This window comes from Apodemus sylvaticus, chromosome 6 (assembly GCF_947179515.1).
Source record: "Apodemus sylvaticus chromosome 6, mApoSyl1.1, whole genome shotgun sequence".
Classification (NCBI taxonomy): domain Eukaryota; kingdom Metazoa; phylum Chordata; class Mammalia; order Rodentia; family Muridae; genus Apodemus; species Apodemus sylvaticus.
In genome coordinates, this window is record NC_067477.1 from 93776391 (window position 1) to 93798203 (window position 21813).

General features: G+C 43.6%; 1 protein-coding gene across 1 annotated transcript in view; it reads left to right on the forward strand.

Moving 5' to 3' along the window:
* The window catches only part of Sntg2 (syntrophin gamma 2), a 215740-nt gene extending 194348 nt beyond the window's left edge, over positions 1-21392 (forward strand). Inside the window, exons 16-17 of the mRNA XM_052184744.1 lie at positions 6403-6513; positions 20753-21392. Coding sequence (XP_052040704.1) covers positions 6403-6513; positions 20753-20884 — 243 coding nt within the window. The 3' untranslated portion in view covers positions 20885-21392. The remainder of the gene's footprint in view (positions 1-6402; positions 6514-20752) is intronic.
* Positions 21393-21813: the final 421 nt, after the last annotated feature.

The window sequence follows — 21813 nt, forward strand, 5'->3', positions numbered from 1 at the left end:
GTCTGCTTCTATAATCTGCCTTCCTTCTTGCTAGTTTGGGCGTCCCTGGGTATTTACAGGCCTAGAACCCATGCAGCAAAAACTCCAGTGAAATGGTGTTTGGCAACTGTGATTCAGAGGCAGACAGACAGAGATGGAAGGGAAGGAGAGAGAGGAAATTACAGGATGGGTTTTCATAATCTCTCTGAAGGAAGAAACCCACAGCACTAGAACGTAGTGAAAAGACCCCATTGCTTAAAACCCGAGTGGTTTTGGTGAGACTAAGCTCCGCATGCTAAAAGAAGGCCTCCAGGAGTGGAAAGCTGTCCTTGATTCCAGCTGTATTGATTAAGCTGCCTGTGTAAGCGGTAGAAATCACTGGATTAATTCCATCATCATCTGAGGGCTCTCCAAATTACATAAGTGTTAAGAAATCCTTTGCCAACTCGAAGAGCCAATGCTTTTGCACATAATATTTATAAAGACCTACTTTGCTAATTACACATGAGTGATGTTTGAGGAGGCATGCCTCTGAGGAATGCTGCTATGAACCCGGGACGCCAGCAGATTTAGTTTGGAGATCTCATTGGCTTTTATTAGCAAGGACAAATCGTAACAGCCTACTACAGACCACAGAACAGAAGAGTGGTTTCTGTGGGTGGCTTGAGCAGGATCAAGGGGTCCCTTGCTACAGAACCCTGTGGCTCACAGGAAGGAGCTTCCTGTGGTTTCTCTTGTAGAACAAAGCAGAAAGCATGTCCCTATTGTCCATTCAGGCTACCTTGGTTCCCTTCAGATTGGCTGCTGCCAATCAGCACTTAGGAGACTCTGGACCATCAGAGCTTTTCTTGTTATATGAAGCTTCAGTTTGAGGCTGTGCCATTTGACAGGAATAATGGCAATGTGTCTGGTCTTTGGGGTCTCACGCTTGAGCTCATTCATACACGTGGATTCTACCGGCTCATGGCTTCATTTCCATTATGAACCATAACGACATTTCCAGAAACCAGTTTTTCACATACCTTATGCAGACTTATCTTTGGCCTCCCCTTGTTCCCAGAGCCCCGCACTGAAGAAGTGAAGTCTCGTCGAAGGCTTCTAAAGACCAGCAATCTTTTTGTTATAGCTGTTTCCAAACTGCCATATCTGAGTTTCTTAGGCTATGCTCTTCTGTGACCCAATCTCTCAACCAGTTGATAAGTACTCCCAACCCAGACAACAACTTCTATCTAGAACTCTGTCCCATGCCCTTCCTTTTTCCAGAACAAAGATTTCAGCCAGGACAAGTCTGCCCTCTAGGGGACACATGGAGATGTCTAGTGAAGGTTTTCATCACCAGGACCTAGAAGGGAACTGTACTCTGCTTCTTTAGGATGTCCATGATGGGGGCCCACAGTGCTGCTTAGCACCTGCTATGAACAGGACAGAGCACCATACAGAATATTGAAGCAGACTGCGCAGAGGTAGTGAAATCCTGAGACAGAAAAGGAACCTGATTTTTTTTTACAGAATCCTGTACCTGAAAACTCACTACAAATATTGTCACTTCACTTCCTCACAGGGAAATTATCATGATATCCCCCCCCCATGGACTCACATGGTGATTTTAGTAATAATGAAATGCAGTTGCATACAAATGCAATATCAAGTATGGATTTCAATTCTACATCTAGCATCAAAGGCCATTCATGCTTATAGCAAGGAGTCAGTGAGCAAATGACTTCTTGATCCTTGTCAAGAATTCTTGCCACTGTACCTTCTGTGACCATAGTACTCACACAGAACTTGCTACTAATTTGATCTAGACTCCAGATCTGAATGTTCTTGCCATGTGTGAACTTCTGGGATGTGTATGGCATTACAGCATTTCCAATGGAGGAAGAAGTGCCTTCCATGAAGTTTCTGCTTCTCCTCTGACACGCAGTCTTACACTTCAGGACACCAAATATAAGACCTTCAGGATTCTACCGTAAGGGCAGGTTTGCATGGTCTACCTCCACACAGTCTGAAGGATTCTATGTGTGTGTTTTGCACTGCATTTGTCAGTATCCTAGACGAGATCCTAGCCCCGGCCCTTACATAGGAAGAGCGAAGCACAGGACATCAGTCCTTCTGCCTGATGGAGATTCCACTGATGGTCCACTTGTGCTTCTGTCTTTGATTTATTCATGGACAGCCAATCTTCCTGTCACTCAGGGATTAGAACAGTGCACACAAGATTCTTCAAGAGGCCATTTGTGAGAATCTTACCATGTCTGCCCAGTGTCTGGTGTGCAGCCAGGGACAGAAACACTGCAGGGGAAGAGCTTGATATGAACCCTGGTTCCCAATGACTTGGAAGTGAGTTCTAGTATGCTGTAGCTCCCTTCCTGATTCTATAAGGATCTGTGGGAAGTTCTGAGCCAGTCTGCAGAGGCTACAAGCAGCATGTTCAACCTCAAGGTTGCATGGCCCCTTGCTTTCATGTGGAGGTTGGACCCTCAGTGGGTTCAATGACTTACCAATTAAGCCATTCATCAGCCATCTTCCTTTACTTTTAAATCCCTTCCTGCTCCTTTGTCTTCCTTTTTATCAGGCAATGTCCCTACTTCCCATGGGTCTCAAATGGGGCTCTGAGGACATGTCTTAATGTTTAATCTAGCATCTTTCCCTGCAAATTAACCTTTCAAAGGTTTTAAATGGTATCATTGTTTTATAACATGGCATATGACAGCTATGAGCCCTTAGGAACTAGACTCCCTGGTGACTGACTGTCTAATCAGTCTGAACCTTGACCATTAAACATTAGAATTTATGTCAAGCCTTTAAGGCCTCCTTGGGCTAGACAAAGTAGGCTGCCCCTTACTCAGAATACCATGGAAAAAAATAGGGTCAGAGATGGCTCAGTCACTACAATGCTGGCCTTGCAAGCATGAGACCCAGTCCCAGAACCCACATAAGGAAGTCAGAGGAGGCAAAGGCAGGTCAATCCTGGAAGTTTATTGGCCACCAGCCTTACCTATTTGGTAAGTTCCAAGCGAATGGCAGGCCTGTCTCAAAGAAAGAAAGAGGTGGATAGCACCTGAGGAATGTCTGAGGTTAACCCTCTGGCCTCCATATGTGCAACTATATACTACATACAGAGACAGGAGGAGGGAGGGAAGGAAAGAGGGAGAGAGAGAGAAAGAGAGAGAGAGAGAGAGAGAGAGAGAGAGAGAGAGAGAGAGAGAGAGAGAGAGAGAGAGAGAGAGGAACGATCAAAGCGAATGTGATGAGGAGACCCTTTTAAGACATACTTTTGAACCAGTCCATTTCTGTAGCATTGCTGAACCAATGCTAGATTCATGATTTGGCAGGAGCTCTCCATATCAAAGGCCTAAGAAAACACAATTTGAGGGTAGAATATGATTTAGTGGGAGAGTATGATTACACACATGAGTGGTAGGACTCTGCGGTTTAATGGATATCCACATAGTTTTCCCTCATATACTAATGGTTCAATTCTGTAATCCCCAGTTCTCTTTTACCAGGGAGAGACAAGCAGTTGTCTAGCATCAGTCTATTCATATCAGCTATTTAACCAACATAAAGAGTAATTAGGAAGGGCAGGAAACATGTATCCTACCCTGATACTAAATATGAAGACCATAGAACATTTGTCCATTTCTAGAATGATATTGTAAAGCTATCAAAATGAGAATTAACTAAAACACCATTCTAGCTATAAGGCCCCAGCCCTGGACCTGAAATGTCTACAAGCTATCTGGCATGACAACACTGATCAACAACATTTTTTTCCTCTGTAGTTTGATGCTAACTGATGTTCTGGTCTTGTCATGACACATGGAGGTAGGGGAAGAGCTGGAAATGAAGAAGTAAAGCAAAGACTGACTACTTCTCTTTACTCTCCAAGTTCCAGGATCACATGTAAAGAATAAAGAAAGCCAGATACTCAAAGAAGACCTTCTTCCTCCACCAGCTATCATGAACAGTGTGAATGCTCAGCCTTGGCTCTAGTGGGATTGCAGCAGTAACATAGGGCTGAGTACTCCAGGGTCTATGCCACTCAGATTTCCAGCAACACCAGGGCTCTGTCCCTCTTTGAAATAAGTCACACTCCAGAATTTTCTGCCACTCGAGATTGGAGGGAGCAAATATTTCTGGTGCCACTAACTGGAGAATTCCTGGACTGGTGGCATTCTGCTTTTCCCCCCTCGTGGGTGCTCCCTGCTCACAGCAGCGAGCCCTCCAATCTGCTCAGTGCAGATCTCCTGATTGCTCGATGATGGGCCGAGGCCTTCTCTGGGCTGGAATCCCGTAATTCTATAAAATTAAGGCAGGAGGAGGTAGAAATACAAAAACCAAATTCAAAAGAAAAAGGAAATAACTAAGAGACTGAGGTCATTCTGCTAGTTGAAGCAAAACACCAGGATTCCAGTGTCATAGTCCCTGTGGATACCATCAGGCATCTTAAATAGGTATCCATGGCTGTCAACAAAATTGTCAATGATGAAAGCAAAGGAAGGGTCATGTATTTCATATATATATATATATATATATATATATATATATATATATATATATATGCATACACACACATATATATACATGCATACACACATATATATACACATATACACATGTATATATATATATGTATATGTACATACATATATATGCACATATATACATATATACATACATATACACATATACATACATATACATATATATGAATGCTTTGGTTGCTAAAACCACACAAAGATGCCTTCCTGCTACATTACTGGGCACTGAGAGTTGAGATCCCCCCCCAGCCTTTATTACTCTAGTGGGACCCAATGCCCTTTCAAATCTGTCTCCTGATGTCTTCACCAAAGTGAGCACTATGTGTGTCATGATCTCTAAGCAACCAATCTGGGCTCCAAGTTCCCAGTTTGTAAACCCAAATTTGTGTACAGAGATTAGGTAGCTTACTTAGATCACAGGCAGAGATAGTATTCACAGTTTTCAGAAATAGTTTTCTTTTTAAATAAAAGATTACACTTTAAGTGCATGAAAGAAAGCTTGGAACTTTGAAAATTGAGATGAATGACCGTGAGTCATTAAAGACAATGAGCTAAGTAAGTGTCAAACATCCCAAGATGCTATGGCATCGCCATGTTGAGGGCATAAGGCTCATACACACACACACACACACACACACACACGCACACGCACACGCACACGCACACGCACACACACACACACGACTAAGCCTGCTGACCACCCCATTCTCCATGTGGCCCTGGATGTTTTGTAACACACCCAAAACAGAAGCAAGACATCATTTTCTTCTATCACCACAAATAAGGGCCACATGATGAAAGTGGCACTCTTGTGCTGTGACTGGGGTAAGATTTTTCATGTTCTCTTAATTCCTGCTCTGAAGACAGCCTGGTACACAGTTCTGCCAGAGCAGGCAGAGGCTTGGCTTCAGCACAGAGGAAATGCAAGGATGTAGTGAATGGTTCTCAAGATTCTGTGGAGTCCAAATGTCTTGACGTATAAAAGCAGCATGAGCTTCCAGACCTTTCTGTTGATTCAGGTCCTCAGTTCACTATGGAAGAATCTCAGAAGAATCCTGAGGCCAGTGTGGCTGGCCTGGCACACGCCTCACCATCTAGAGGAACAGAGCCATTTTTGAGACTTTCCATTTCCCTCTTCCTTGTCTGTCTAACACTGAAAATACTTTGTTCATTTAGAAAATGATGTTTGCATTAGAAACAGCCTGTAGTTACTAAAACATTACTAACCCCCACTGGTATTTTTCTAGGACAATGTAGATTTCATTTTCTTCTTTGGGGAGGCAGGTTCTCCCTTGGTAGCCTTTGCTGTCTTGAAGCTCACTATGTGAACCAAGTTAGCCTCAAACTGTGGTTACCCTCCTGTCTCAGCCTCCTAAGGACTGAGATGATCACATTTACCTCTGAAGAACCTCAGCAAGGGCTTCAGAGGCACTTGAGGTCCTGGTGGAAGGCGGCGCTGCCTGTGTCCTCCTGGTGGTTCTTGGGAACCCACGGCTGAATGGTAGGATGTAGCCATGGCGGGGTGATCAACCAGGAGCCTAGCTTTGCATTGTAGTGGGTTGGTATCCTACAGGGCAGGAGACTTCAGTGGACTTTGTAGTTCTGTAAGTAAAGAAGGACGCAAGGGTCTTAGGAACCTTCCAGGGTAGATACAGGAAACCTAGGAGGGAAAAAGCAGGGTGAGGACGAGAGAGGCCAGTATGAGACCCTGAGCTGGCTGGGCATGGCGTCAGCCTCTACACACTGAAGGTGGATATGTCAGAGCAAGTGGCGTTTACCCAATAGGTTCTTTATATTACTACCAGATATTAAGTAAATGAATTGATTAATTAAATATAAGCCTGCTTATAAGTCACTCATTTGTCTCATCTCTCTGCAGAATGTACTCTGGAGATTCAAGTTCTCTCAGCTTAAGGGATCTTCAGATGACGGGAAAACTCGAGTAAAGTTGCTGTTTCAGAATCTGGACACCAAGCAGATCGAAACAAAGGTACCGCCTGTGCACCCTGCACTCAGACACATAGGGGGAGGGGCCAGCGGAAGAACAGCCTCGTGAGAGGGGACACGCTCAGCCCAGAGTCAGAAGTCAACTGAACTCGGGGCTGATGCTTTTCTGTGGAGAGCTTGTGACCTGAGATTGTGACAGATGAAACAAAGTATTTAATTCTAACAAAATCCACAATTTTGCTTAGTAAATAGCAGCAGGAGGTCGAAGCTTGAAAATGCTCTGGAAACCAAAATCTAATTGAGGAGCTTTGCAAGCTGCATTGTCTGATAGAATGTCTGAGGCACTGAATGTAAGAAAAAGCCCTTTGTCCCCTTTCAGAAGCACTGCACTGAGGTATCTCTTTATTATTAATAGGTAGATTTTCTTCATGTTTTTACATAAATATGTCATCAACAAACTAGCTATAATACAAACTAAAAAGTCAAATGAAAGTATAAATTTAGTGCATTAAAAGATTGTGTGTTTGTGTGTGCTTGTGTGTGTGTAATACATACGCATTGTTTAGAGACAGAATGTCACCTCTTTCCTTGAATTTCTTTCTTATGAAATTAACTTGAGCAACACAACCCACATGACATTGTTATATGTGAAGGATTAGGGTCTATTTTTATCCTGCCCTTGTCTTACTCCACGAAAGAACATTTCAGAACTGCTTTCTATGAAGAAGAGAAATTATATAGAATTACTTGGTTTTTCTAGGTGAATAATTGGCCAAAGCCAGTTGTAGAGGTACATACTGGGCAGGCTACAGACAGTTCAAGGATGAGGAGCCCTGAAGGAAAGTAGGAGACTGTGGGTCCCTTAGATGGGACATTCAGGCTTTGGATTCCTGAGGTGGAGATAGAAGGACTGTGGAGCGCTGCAGTAAGGGCAGACTGTGGAGGCCTGAGGTGATAAACTGGGGGAAACAGAAAAGCTATAGAGCCCTAAACCAGAGGAAGCTGTATGAAGCTCTGGAGTGGGTGGGGACAACCTATGAAGATCTAATCTGGGGTTAGCTGTGTTACGGTTAAAAGTGACGGGATGAGACTCTTAGCACATTGGGAGGTCTCCAGAGGTTGTATCCGACCCTCTACCATGAGCCAAGTCCTGGGGTCTGAGTGGGGATTACTATGGGGAGAGTGAGGCAGAGAGAGACCTGCAAAACTTTCCTGTCAGGATTTCTTCAGGGAGGGGCCTGTCACCTTTCCCTGCATCTGGCCTGTCCCTCCTTCAGCCCGGGAGTCACAGGGTCCCGAGGATGTTGGTTCATGGTAGATTCCCTGGAACACATGCTGAAGGAACAGCACATGCCTGCCTGGCATCTAAGCTGCCCCTTAGCAGGTGGCACTGTGGAGTTTAAGGTATAATTTCCTATCTTTTAACCATCGGTCAGTCAACCGATGGTTAGCTGTGTTGATAAAGGGGAGGATGTGTCAGCCTGTGACAAATGAGAATTGTCATGAAGTGATCTGAAATGAATGTTAACTTCCCTGTAGCCCTTAGCTTGGATTGGGTGGATTTCCATCCTGGTTGCTTAAAAAAAAAAAAAAGAGAGAGAGAGAGAGAAAGGACCTAATATTTATAGAGATGAATATAGCGGGTAAATAAGAATTTAAACTAAAAATTTTTAATTTAGTTTAAATTAGTTTAATAATAATAATAGTTAATAGTTGAATTTAATCTAAACTAAAATATTTAAACAACATGTAAAGATCTTTTTAAGAAAAAAATGAGAAATTTTATGTGCATACATAGAAATGTCTGGGAGGTATGTGGATACATCTCAACAAATTCAGATGCACAGACTTGCAGCCTGTACTGACTAGTTTTGTGTGTCAACTTGACACAGGCTGGAGTTATCACAAAGAAAGGAGCTTCAGTTGGGGAAATGCCTCCATGAGATCCAGCTGTGGAGCATATTCTCAATTAGTGATCAAGTGGTGAGGGCCTCTTGTGGGTGGTTCCACCTTTGGGCTGGTGCTCTTGGGTTCTATAAGAGAACGGGCTGAGCAAGCCAGGGGAAGCAAGCCAGTAAGAAACATCCCTCCATGGCCTCTGCATCAGCTCCTGCTTCCTGACCTGCTTGAGTTCCAGTTCTGATTTCCTTTAGTTATGAACAGCAATGTGGAAGTGTAAGCTGAATAAACCCTTTCCTCCCCAACTTGCTTCTTGGTCATGATGTTTGTGCAGGAATAGAAACCCTGACTAAGACAAATTGGTACCAGCGTAGTGGGGTATTCCTGTGACAACCTGACCATGTTTGGGGGAGGATTATGGAAGGACTTTGGAACTTTGAGCTAGAAAAGCTGTGGAAAGTTCTGTAGGAGCTTGGAAGACAATGTTACGAACAGTGCAGAAGATGGAGGCCTAGCTTGTGAAATTTCAGAGGGAAGATTAAAGACTCTTAAAGTGGCCATGTTTTGATTGTGAAGATTCTGTGGTTTTGGTTAGCTGGGGCTGAAGAATCAGCTGTAAGTAACAAGGTACCAGAACCACTAAAGCAAACCTTTGTGTTACTGGGACTATTGATGCTGGTTAGCTGGAGCTAAGAAATTAGTGGTGATTAAGAAGAGACCAGCATCACTGAGATGAAATCTTCTGGGAAGTGTTTTCTGAGAGCACAGAGAGTGTGTTACAGAGATAACCACAGCTATATTTTGTGCTGTGGCTGGACTTGGTACTGTGTAAGAGTCACCCAGATGGTACTGGTTTTGAAGGCATGAAGGGGTCATGAAGAGCATCTGAGGATCTTGGCACAGTGAGAGGCCACAGAAGGCCATTGGTGAAGGTGCAGCCTCAGTTGCAATTGATGGCCCAGGACTTGAATGGGTCATGCATAGGAGAAGAGGCTTGTCACCATGTTATGAGAGGCTATTGGTGAAGCCTAATTACAGTAGAAGTCAACAGTGTTTTGGTCACCATACGATGACCACCAAGAACAGCAGCAGCAGTGGAGTACAGGCAGCTGGAGCCTAGAAGACAAACTGTGTGCTACAAAGGGAAGAGCTGGAGAAGTGACCCAAGCCCTTGGAGGAGCCCAGAGGATCGTGAGTTGGATCCCAAACATTGAACCATTGGAATTTGAGTTTTGCTTTTGGTTGTGACTGTGCCCTGATATGTTCCCCTCTTGAAGGAAGAAAGTATTTTAGTGGAGCCCACAGTTAAAAGACTTTGAACTTTTAAAAGACTATGAATTTTAAAGATATTGGACATTTTAAGGTGATTGAACTTTTAATATGTAAAGACTGTGGGACTTTTAAAGTAATTTAGATCTTGGGGATGAATAAGAAAGTAAGGGTTGAGGCTTAATAGTGATGTGTTTGTGTGTCAAGTTGACAAGGAGTCAATTGTACTGGCTAGTTTTGTGTGTCAACTTGACACAGGCTGGAGTTATCACAGAGAAAGGAGCTTCAGTTGGGGAAGCGCCTCCATGAGATCCAGCTGTGGGCATTTTCTCAGTTAGTGATCAAGTGGTGAGGGCCCCTTGTGGGTGGTACCACCTTTGGGCTGGTAGTCTTGGGTTCTATAAGAGAACAGGCTGAGCAAGCCAGGGGAAGCAAGCCAGTAAGAAACATCCCTCCATGGCCTCTGCATCAGCTCCTGCTTCCTGGCCTGCTTGAGTTCCAGTCCTGACTTCCTTTGGTGATGAACAGCAGTGTGGAAGTGTAAGCTCAATAAACCCTTTCCTCCCCAACTTGCTTCTTGGTCATGATGTTTGTGCAGGAATAGAAACCCTGACTAAGACACAGCCCAACCCTGATCCTTCACACATCTCAGACTACCAGGGCTTCTCCAGGAACACAAGCAAGGACGGAGCACAAAAAGGCTGAGGCTTTAACTGAAGTAAAGCAAGGACGAGGGGCACCTCCAAGCCTTGGAGGCTTCTGCAGGTTCAGCCCCAAGCTCACCACGATGAGGGAAAGAAACAGGGGCGATGCCTCACCTATATAACCCTGCTCCTCTCAGAAATAACCTCCCCAGTTGCAGTTGCTTAGTTTATGAAGCAGGGGAAAAAATTAAAACTATAGGTGTTCTTGGAGTTAGCGCACATCCTCAATCATTCAGTCAGTTGATCTCTCTCTCTCTCTCTCTCTCTCTCTCTCTCTCTCTCTCTCTCTCTCTCTCCCCCCTCTCTGTCTATCTTTCTCTCTTTCTCTGTATGCATGCATGTGTGTATGTATGTGGTATATGTGTGCTCATGTAGGCATGTGCATATGTACATGTATGTGCACATACACATGTATGTGTACTCTGTGTAGAAGCCAGAGGTTGATGTTTAATGTCTTTCTAAATTCTTCTCTGCCTTATTGTTGGCTCTGGACTGGGGCTCACTAATTCAACTAGGCTGGCTGCCAGTGAGCTCCAGACATCTACCTACCTGTCTTTGCCTACCCAGTGCTGGGACAGAAGATGCTGTGTTTATGAGGTTACTGAATATATGAATTCAGATCTTCATGCTTGTGTGGAAAACACTTTGCCAACTGAACCATCTCCCCTACTTCTAAAATATTCATAAATGAAAGACTTACTTTCCTGGAGTTCTATTTAGCTCCATAGGTATATGACTTAACTGTGAGATTATGAGGAGATACGGTATTGGGTAATGGTGGAATACCTGTCCCCACCCCCACAGCTAGCTCCTGTTGTGATGTGACTCCCCCTTCCCCCAACACACACACCTTATTTCTGGGTTTATTGGCTACGTTTAAGTTTCTTACGGTTTCTTCTGTGTTTGAGACTGAGCTTTTTAGATAGGTTAACTTTGCAGCATGAAGTCCACTGTACATGTATTTAATGAATCCATTTTAAATCAGTATGTTAACACTGAAAGAAAGAGAAACTTAGTACAGAAATACAAAAAGTACTATAAAATGTTGGGTGCGGTGGTACATGCCTGCAATGCCAGCATTTGGGAGGTAGAGGAGCGTCACAGGTTGAAAGCCATCCTTGGCTATGCAGCAAGGCATCACCCTGGAATACATGAGACCGTGTCTCAAGGAAGAAAGAGAGTGGGAAAGATAAGAGAGGAGGAGGGGAACAAGAGGGGAGGGTTACCAAATACACCCAGAGTTTTACAAATTTCTCAGAAGAAAATTATTCTTATTATTAAAATGAAGTACTTTCATCACTGCAGACTAATACAGTCATTTTAATATTCCCATCTGTATCCCTGTAACAAAGCACAGTCTAATGAGGCATAATTCTGTCTTTGGAAGAAACAATAGCATGTAATTTTCAGTCTGTAAGAGTGGTCTCTGTCATCAGGAAGTCAATGAAGCCTGTCCGATGCAGAGAGGAGAACGGGGTGTGAGCAACTGTGAACTAAGAGCAGGCAGCAAAGAGAACTCTGCTGTGGAGTCTCCCCACAGAGACCAATGCCAGGCATGAATTACTGATGCTGCTTTGTTAGTCACACTGAAAAACTATTTTAAAGTCAGAAGAAGCAAAGTGGAGTGGAAAACCCATTCTAGCCCTTACACAGATTGTTACATTGCTTGTGAGGAGGGACCAGGGACAGCTGAATGATCTCTGCAGCAGGAAGAGGAGAGACAGGGATACAGCACCCCTCAGGAGCAGTGCTTGGTTCCATTGTTCCTCAGAGTCATTTGAGTCTGCTCCCATGCAAGCTTACTCACACCCCTTATTCATCACACAATAGCAGGTGGCTTTTTTTGGCTTCATTTTGTTTTGTGTGTGTCCTGCCTGTTGTGGAATTAGAATTGCCGTGTCCTGGCTGACCATGAAAATAGAACTACTCTATTAACAGAAGCGCAGAGTTAAATGTAATCTCTAAGCAACTGTGTAACTCTTCTTCCATCAGAAGGCACTCTGGGTCAAGTGGTAACATGATGATACAGTTACCCATCTAGGATGTGGGCTGGAGCTGGTTTCTGAGGCTCTCTGGCACCTGGCATCCTAAGCTCCGTGAACAAGCTGACCCTGACGCGAGGCAAGCAGGTGGGAAGCCTGTCCCCTAAAAATGATCTCTGAAGCTTTTACTACTAACTCCCCTTAGGCTAGAGGAAGGAAGAAAAGAGTCCAAGGCAGGAAAAAACTAGCCTAATCAGACACTGGGATGTTCTTTCTAGAGTGAGACAGGTGGATTCCTGTGGACACCAGCATGTAGTTTGTGTTTTGAGGACAGGTCTGTTCACAATCCTGGGAGCTTCAAATCCTACATCCAGCCAGATCTGGTTTATGGCATCTGAGACATCCTGATTCACAAATGTCACCTTCTCTGTATCTTCCCTTAGTGAAGGGACTTTTAAACAAGAGCACAAACCCATAATATGGTCTCCACTCATGTGATCCCGCCATCTCCAAAAGTCCCTTATCCCTGGGGATTAGGCTATAACAGGACTTGGGGGTGTGCATAGAATCTCAGCTGATAGCACTGTTTCCGTTATCACAGCAGGCTTCTCCAGAAGCTTCTACCTGTGGGCAGGCATGGGATGTGCTTATAACCATCCCATCACTTAAACTCAGGACAATACACATCCAGTGTGCTTCAAAGCCAGCTCACCCCAACTCTGGAAATGATTCTTTTTTTTAATGAGCTATGAGCTTTTTGAAGATAATAATGAATCATAATGTCTGTTTAAAATTGAAATTTTATTTGAAATTTAAAGATTTCATTAGTGACAAGTAAACGCTATCCAATTAGATGATCAGAAAGCCCCCAAGAGGTCCCTTTGTCCCATCCTATGTCTTGTGTCTCTTCTACAGCATAGATACCACTTTCCAGGTGCCATTAGATTTGGGGAAAGGCAGAGGACTCCCACCCCCTTGGGAAGTGATCCTTGACTGAACCATCACAGAGATGAGTCTCTGCCTGGAACGAGGGGATATCTAGAAAATGAGTTACTGGATCTTTGTGAAAGGATTATCTCCACATATGAAAAGACCCTGTCCCCATGGGCAAGCACCACGAGAGTGCTAGTCAGCCTGAAGCACAGCTGATCTAGCTGCCCCTGCACACACAAGTTGTAAACTTGTTTTTTCCTCTGTGCAAGGGAACCGCCTAGATTGTCTCTTCTACTCCCCATCCATTTCATTAATCGCTTTGCTTCTAATTATAGTTTATGACATAACGGATTCTACAAGCAGAGACAGCTGGGCCCAATTTCCATCTGTGTTTTGGAATGTGAGTGTACTCTTGATATTCCCCGCCCCTGGAGCTGAGTGAAGGCTCAAAGATGCAACTCATGTTAATGATAGAATGAAAAGTGAATTTGAGCACTGTGTTTTATTTAAAAAAGGGAAACAGAAGCTCAAGGGTGGGTGTGTCCCCCTAAAAAGAAAGATAGAAGTTATCCTATGTCTTCACTAGGACAGGAAGAAAAGCCAGGAGGCTACACTGGGTATCCCTGCAGAGGTTGATGTTCTCCAAGGCAAAGCATCAGAGTAAGAGCCAGTGCCAGCCTCATGCATTTGTAAATTATTTGTACACTGGAATAACCCGAAGGTATCTTTCCAGGGCATCACTATCAATATTTTACCCCCTGGACATTAAATTAAAATGAGGGAAATTCTATACTGTCCTTCAAGATATTGACTTTGGTTGAATAAAATGTGTAGGGGTTATTTATCTTTGTCAGAACATGGAAATTTCCAAATAAAATATTTACTAGCACAGGGGGGGTGGGGGGGGTGTGAGTGAAACCACACAGACTTTCTTCATTCCCAGCTTCTTTTGCTCTCGGTATGTGTGTGAGATACCCTGGAGCCAGTGCAAATTACAAAAGCTGTATTAGTTAAAACAGCTTTGCCCAAGGTTCTCGTTCATCTTAAAATATGTGGAAACACCAATGTGACAGAATCAAGGTTACTTGGAGAAGTCATGTTTGTCTTTAAAAAAAAAAATCCAGCAAATGTCAATAAAATGCATTAATTTGTAATTCTGTTATTTACTGAAGGAGAAAGACTAAGAATGTGAACCAGAGGTGTTTGAGAGATGGTTTGGTGGTTAAAAGCACACAGTGCTCTTGTAGAAGAACCAAGGTCAATTTACAGCACACGTGCCTTTCGGCTTGCAATGCCCATAATGCAGTGCTAGTTGGATCTGATGCCATGGTCTGGCTCCCACTGGCACCTGCAGTCACATGTACATACCTGGCACAGACACATAACCATACACATAATTTATTAAAAAATAGAATGAGTCCTTCTTTGAAAAACATCATGTGAATCTAAGAAAACAGATGATTTTATCTCATAACACAGACCACAGCCTACAGACAGTTTACAATGCCAATTTTGAGGGTGACATTTTAAAATATTTGTTTTCAAAACCTACCAAATACTGTGGTGGTTTGAATAAGTATGGCACATAGTTCCCATATATTTGAATGCTTAGTCAACATAGAGTTGAACTATTTGAAAGAATTAGAGGGATTAAGTAGTGTGGCCATTTTGGAGGAAGTGTGTCACTGGGAGTGAGCTTTGAGGTTTCAAAAGCCTGTGCCAGACCTAGTCTCTCTCTGCCTCCCTGCAGATCAGGATGGAAAGCTCTAGGTTAGTTCTCTAGCACCATGCACCTGCCATGCTCCCTGCCATGATGACAATGGACTAAGTCTTTGAAACTGTATGAAAGCCTCCAGTTAAATGCCTTCTTTTATAGGGGTTGCCTTGGTCAGGGTACTTCTTCAAGCAATAGAACAGTGACTAAGACAAATATGAACTTGCTTGAAGAGATGACAGGGTTTCCATGTTCTTACACATCCCTGACCCAGTGGCTACCAGAAGTCACAGTTGATACCTGTTGGAGTTGCAGCTGAGATGTTCCCCATGTGTGTCTGAACTCTGGGTCCTCATCTCTAGTGATGATTTTAGACTCTGTAGAAACTTTAGTACTGGGCTCCAACTAACAGACCTGAGCTGTCTGGGGTAGGGCTTGAAGGTTATATATTTTCTTCTGGTGCTGGCTTGAGTTCTCTGCTTCATGATCTGTCAAGATGTGAGAAGCTGCCACCACCACATGCTCCATACCCCCCAACACCACCACGAGCAGCCCCTACCTGATGTCTTCCACAATGAATGGCAATTTCTTGAAATCTGGAGCCAACGTAAATTTTCCTCCCTTAAGTTCCTTTAGGAACTTTGCCACAATCATTTTAAAAGTAATTAAACACTGAAACCTGTGCATCTATGTTTCCTTTAGTGTATACCATATGAATATTCCTATACAAGTTTAGGATAACCCTAACCTTTTGCTTAAGGGAAGCAGTTTATGTCTTCTTCTGTCATTATCTGAATTGTCAATATCAGTATTCTACTTTAGGGTCATCATTAAGCCGAGTAAGGGTCACTGTGGTGCCAAGACAGTTGGTGTGATAACAGATGGCTCCTAAGTGACTAGCAGCAGGCAGTGTATACAGTGCACACTCACTGGGCAAAAGGTTGCCTCCCATCCCCAGTAGAAAAGAGGAGAGAGTGTATGGTTCCATCAAGCTACGCAAATTAATTGGCAACTTAAAACTTACAAATTGTTGACTTCTGGAAATTTCTAGTATTTTCATGTTTCAGTGAGTCATATGTGGATAAGACTTAGAAAGTGAAACCACAGTTGGTCTACCTGATACAAGTAAATTCCAAATAAAATGAGAAGAGGCACCTCCTTTGAAGAGATCAATTTATTCTTACTCTCTGCATTAGTCCCCTCAAGATCCAAACTGTCTGTACATTGAGTTGATCTTCCCTTCTTCTCCTGAATACTCCTCTCTGTCTCTCGTTCTCTGACTGTCTATATCTGTCTCTTACTCTGTCTCTCTCCATTTCTCTGTTTCTGTCTCTGTATCTCTGTGTTTCTGTCTCTCTGTCTCTGTGTCTGTCTTTATCCTTCTCTCTCCATTTCTCCCCACCTCTCTCTCTCTCTCTCTCTCTCTCTCTCTCTCTCTCTCTCTCTCTCACACACACACACACACACTGCTTGCTTTACCATTCCTGGAGAGCACAAGCCTCACTGGTGCAGTCCTGATGCTTTGTGGGTCTTTTATTCTGGTTGTTCCAAGAAGAGCAATCCTAACCCTGCATAGATCTGCACCTCTCAAAGCTGACATTTCCTTCCCTTCTACCCTAACCCAAGCCCTCATCTTTTGTCATGGACTCATGTCCTTTCCTGAAAGGAATTTCTTTCCATAGGCCTTCTTCTTTTCTGTCCCATTCTGTCTCGTGTCCTTGCCCCACAGGCATGCCTCTGCCTCCTATACATCCTCCATCCATAGCTCCCTGTGCCTTCTGAAGGGCTGTGCTCTCTTGTGTAAGGATCTCTCAGAACCTACTTAGCATAGCTTCTCCCTACTGATACGCATGCACAGACCCATAGCTACCATCTGCTTTTTGCTTTTGGTCCTTGGCTCCTGCCCCTTCCTAGAATGTCTCCACCTCTGCCCCTGCAATAAATGCAAAAATGCTTTATTGGAGGATTGGTACACAAGGGAAGAAGGTACCTTCAAAATTACCTTCTCCTCCTTTTCTTGATACCTTTTCTGTGAGGCTACTCGCCATGTTTCTTCAGTGTGATGGCAGATGGCTTATATGGATATCCCTTCAACAGCACTACACACCTGTCAGTATACCCAGGAAAAAGACAAAACACTGTTGCAGAATAGGGAAGATGGAAAAGGCTGAAATTCTGCACTACAGGGAACCTCAAGAATCCTGGTTATGCAGGATTGTTGGGGGTAACTCTCATTCTCTGACAGCTTACAACATAGTGACACTATCGGATCAAGTTCCTAAAACTCTAGCAGGGGGAGCACAGGGAAGTCCTAAGGGGCTCCTTGGATCCCTGACGTCAAGTGACATTTCTACAACTTATTGGCCTTGTCATTTTGGAAGATTGTTTTGAACTCCATTTCCTCATTTTAAAACTGGAATTGTGGTTTCTGACTTTTATCTTGCTTTGTATTGTAATTTTGAGGTGAGGTAATGTTATTGATTTGACAAAGCTATGTTGATAAAGGGATAATATCCCTCTCACACTGATGTTGCTCCAGTGACTGTCCCCTGATCCCTGTCCTCAGCCATCTTAATTAATTACACAGGCATGCTAAGGGAGCCACTGTGGGGTTACAGTTTCACCAATAGGGAAATTACACAGTCTCCTGCTTGCTCTGCTCAGCCCTTCGCTGTATTTGATCAGAAACCACACCAGACTCATGGAGTAAATTTCAAAAAATATACTAGCCATGTGGCAAGCCATTAGTAATTTAAAGGCAATCATGATTGTTGACATTAGAGGTAGTACCGAATGTTAAAAGCATTGGAGAGCAGTTGGCACTGGCACCTGACTGCCCAGCCAGTAAATGGAGGAGCCAGAGTCAGAATTGTGAGGTGATATCTCTGTGTCACGGACATCAACCATCAACTCCCATCCAACCTGGCCTGGCACTGGTCACTGGTCAGGGCTTCTTTCCAGATTTGCCCTCTTTATTACTCAGACGCTGAATTGAGGCTCCACCGACAATAAGCTATGATTAAATGTAGAAAATCCCCTTTTTTTTAGCAGTATAACACACCAAGGATCAGGAGGTTTTCATCCTAATCTGGGCTTCTCATGGCTCCATTGCACTGGTGGCCAGTGACCATCTGGAAGCCCCCATTCTCAAAATGTCAAATATGTTTGAAAAAACAAGCATGTGTCACTCCTGGACAAGACAGCTCAGTTGTCATGGGAGAGGAGCAGCAACAGTCTATAGTTACAGATGCTATATGGCTTTCTTGGCTTTTCTCCAAACGAGTTTTAAAAAGAATTATCTTTATTAAATATACCGCAGGCCTGTCAGACAAATTTGGAGGTGGTTGCTGTCTCCCTGCTGTATGACTTCCTACTCTAGTGTAGAGTCTCTTTCTCAGCAGGTGGGAGTTGGCAGCCTACCACCACCTGTGACACATGGTTATGGGACCAGCAGCGAGTGGCAGACACAGAGGCAATACTGGAATCACTATGAAAATCCTATCCCCATAGAGGCTAAACATGGCTTTGGCTCACAAACTCTTGCAAAGGGGTAGTACAGGATGGCCCTGCTGGCAGCATCTGCTTAGGGGGCAAGCAGAGCAGCAGGTACCATGACTAGGCCCTTGCCTGAACCAAGGATGTTCTGTAAAATGTTCAGATTCTGTGTGTAGATCAAGACTGCTTCCTGCTTCAGAAGCTCACACTCCTGGCTGAGATTTTGCATGGAGTGACTCTCTTGTGGTAGATGGCCTTTTCAAAAAATTTTGATGTGGCTTCAAATTACCATGCCAGGAAATTCCAAGGCTGCTTTGAGATGTGTGTCTCAATGCCAGTGACCATCTGGCTGCTTCTTCCAGTGCGTGCTGTGCTGTTATTGAGCAAATCGTAGGAATTTGTAAAGCAAATTTTCAGCTTTTGTATGTAAAGCACAGCTGCGGAAGCATCCCTCATATGGGGTTTTGTGGCTTTGTCCTTCCACTTACGCCCTTGAGAAGATGATTATGATCAGGAACATAGACAGATTGAAGTAGAGTGTTGGTAAGCTTTCAAGAATATTGTGTTTGTTCAAGAATGTTCCTTGGTCTTTCTCTCTTATGGAGAAAAATCATAAGTAATAAAACATTCTGACTACCCTTTCCCTGTACCAGCAGCTCAACTTCTCCTGTCCCCTTTCCTGGGTCACCCTCTCCTGGCACTCTGGTTGGCTCATGGTTCTGAGCACCAGTAAAGGAACAGTTTCTGAAAGGAATGGAGGAGAGACCAAAAGAGGAATGAGGGCGGCGCCTTCTGTGAAGGAAGGTAGAAGCTAGTTTTCAGCTAGATCCTTCTCTTAGGAAGAGAAGTGCCTTAGTAAAAACATCAGAGGTCCAGGAGGACGTCAGCACCTGTGATGGGCTGCCATCTCTCCTGCAGGCAGGTGTGCTGACTCCCATCCCAGAGGTCCTGCCTGTCCAGCTTCAAGAGGTGCAACTAGTGGACTGACACGCCTGAGCAGGCTGTCCTCCTGAAAATGATGACGTTTTCTCCATGGTCTTGTCTCGGCAGTTTAGACTATGAAAGAATTTGGCTCAAATTTAATAAATGGCATGTCAATAAAAGGAAGTGTGCTGTTCTTTGCCATATTGGAACTTCACCATATTGAAACAACATAGAGTAGAAAGAAATCATCAGTGATATACCGAAGTCACCTTTTCTGACTGTTGGACGGGTGGCAGATTGGGTTGGACTTGTATCCCAAGACACTAACATCGCTTCTCTATAGCAGCATGACATTTGAAGACTTCAACTTGCATATACCCTTGCAGGCTCATTGCTAATTTTGATGGTTGGGGCTGGGAACTTTGTGTGGGGAATTATGTAGGGGGGAGAATGATCTCAGAGGCCAGTGAGATGGCCCAGAGGCTGGAGACCTGAGTTTGATTTCAGAACCCATGGTAGAAGAAGAGAATTGGCTCCACAAAGTTGTCCTCTGATCTCCATGTGTGTGGCACTCACAAAATCATTAATAATAATAATAATAATAATAATAATAATTTAATTATTATCATTATATTTAATCATCATCATCATCATTACTTTTAAAATAATTGTATCAGCTTATATAGGTTTTATTCTTCAATATTAGTCTTTGAGAGCTTTAAGGTGGCCTGGAATTTAAGATAATTTTTACGTTATATGTAAGGAGCCCACCATCTTCTAAAGAACCTTGTTCTTGGGCATCACTTCTTCCTTTTGTTGACATGACAACTGGATGTGGGGGAACCAAGGTCTCTCCCTTGCTCATGCAGCAGGACTCTGGCTGCCCTTCTAAAAATGCCCATTACAAGCTACACATGGAAGAATGTACACATGTAACCAGGGTCAGCAAACAGCCAGCCCCACCACCATGAGACTCTGACCCCTTGTCATTGTTAGCCCTGGCGTTTTCGCCTGTGGTGAAGACATAAACCTTAACTCTGATCTTCAGGACTAAGACCTAGCACAAACTAAGGAGGAATGCTGAATAGTGGACATGCATCTCACCCTGTGTGGAGATTAGGAGATTAGGAAATTAAAGAGACACAGCCTGCCTTGTCTGAGTACCAATACAAACAACAGTATATCCATCTTTATAAATATATGTTGATTGTGCTATGCTGCCCTTATTTATACTTTACCTGTTTCACTATGTACTGTACTTACTTGAAGAACAAGTCTTGGGGTACACAAAGAACTGAATTTGCTAAAAGTTGCCATAAAGCATCTTGCCAATGACCACAGTCCTGTTTCGTTTCCCCTCAGGAGCTGGAGTTCCAGGATTTGACGGCGGTCCTCCACTGCATCCACTCCTTCATTGCTGCCAAGGTGGCCTCCCTGGACCCCGTGTTCATGGACAGCCAGAGTATGGCCAGAAGATACATGTGCAGCAGCTAAAACAAGCTTGAAGAGTGCTGCAAGCAATTAAATTATTTTCTTAAGAAACAAATCTTTCCTGCACAATGTTGCAACTTTGTGTGGTTTTATAATGAGCCTATAGTTGTGATACCAATAAAGACATCACTAGTTTCACAGATGGGTCAGACTGTTGAATCTGACAATGGGATATCAATCTGACCAGGCACAGTGGTGGTAGGAACTCAGGGTCCTCTGAAACCATCCCATCCCAGCCTGTCTCAAATAGCCAGTGATGTAATGCCACAGTCTACTGCTTGCATACGTGAAATCCAAATTTTATTTTTGCAAAGTACCAGGTAGGAGAGTAAGAAGCCACCATTTACACACTCTTCGGAGAAATGGGCTTCCCACGGGCAAGTTGGTAACTCTCCCTTTGTCACGGATGGGACCAGCATTTGGGTTGTAAAATGAACAGGGTGATAAATGAATAGAAAGATGAGGGAATTTGAATTATTTAGTTTTATATTAAATGCTTACATGTTTATTATGCAACTGAATTATATATCATTTAAATGTGAATTCTATTTTTTTCTAATTAATCAAATATAGCACATGCTTTGGTTTCCTTGTCTTTCATATTGTTTATAACTTCTAATCTGGGACTTTTCTATTTTTCTTATTAAAAACAATTTAATGGAATTCTTGAGTTTCCTTTCAGAAATTCAGGCTGTGGTTAGGAAAAGGTGTAATCATATTCTCATTTTCCAAGGCTTCTAGAAAAGGGTGAACATAAACCATCTGGCTGCAGAGCACAGCAGCCTAAGGAAACAGGAGGTACGTGTGGGAAAAAGAGAGACACACCCCTGGGGGCTAGCTGTCCTTCAGACCTGCAAGAAATGAAAGGTTTTGGCAATCAGCCACAGCTCCTTGACTGCCACCCACCCATGTTTATCTGATACCTGGGAGGA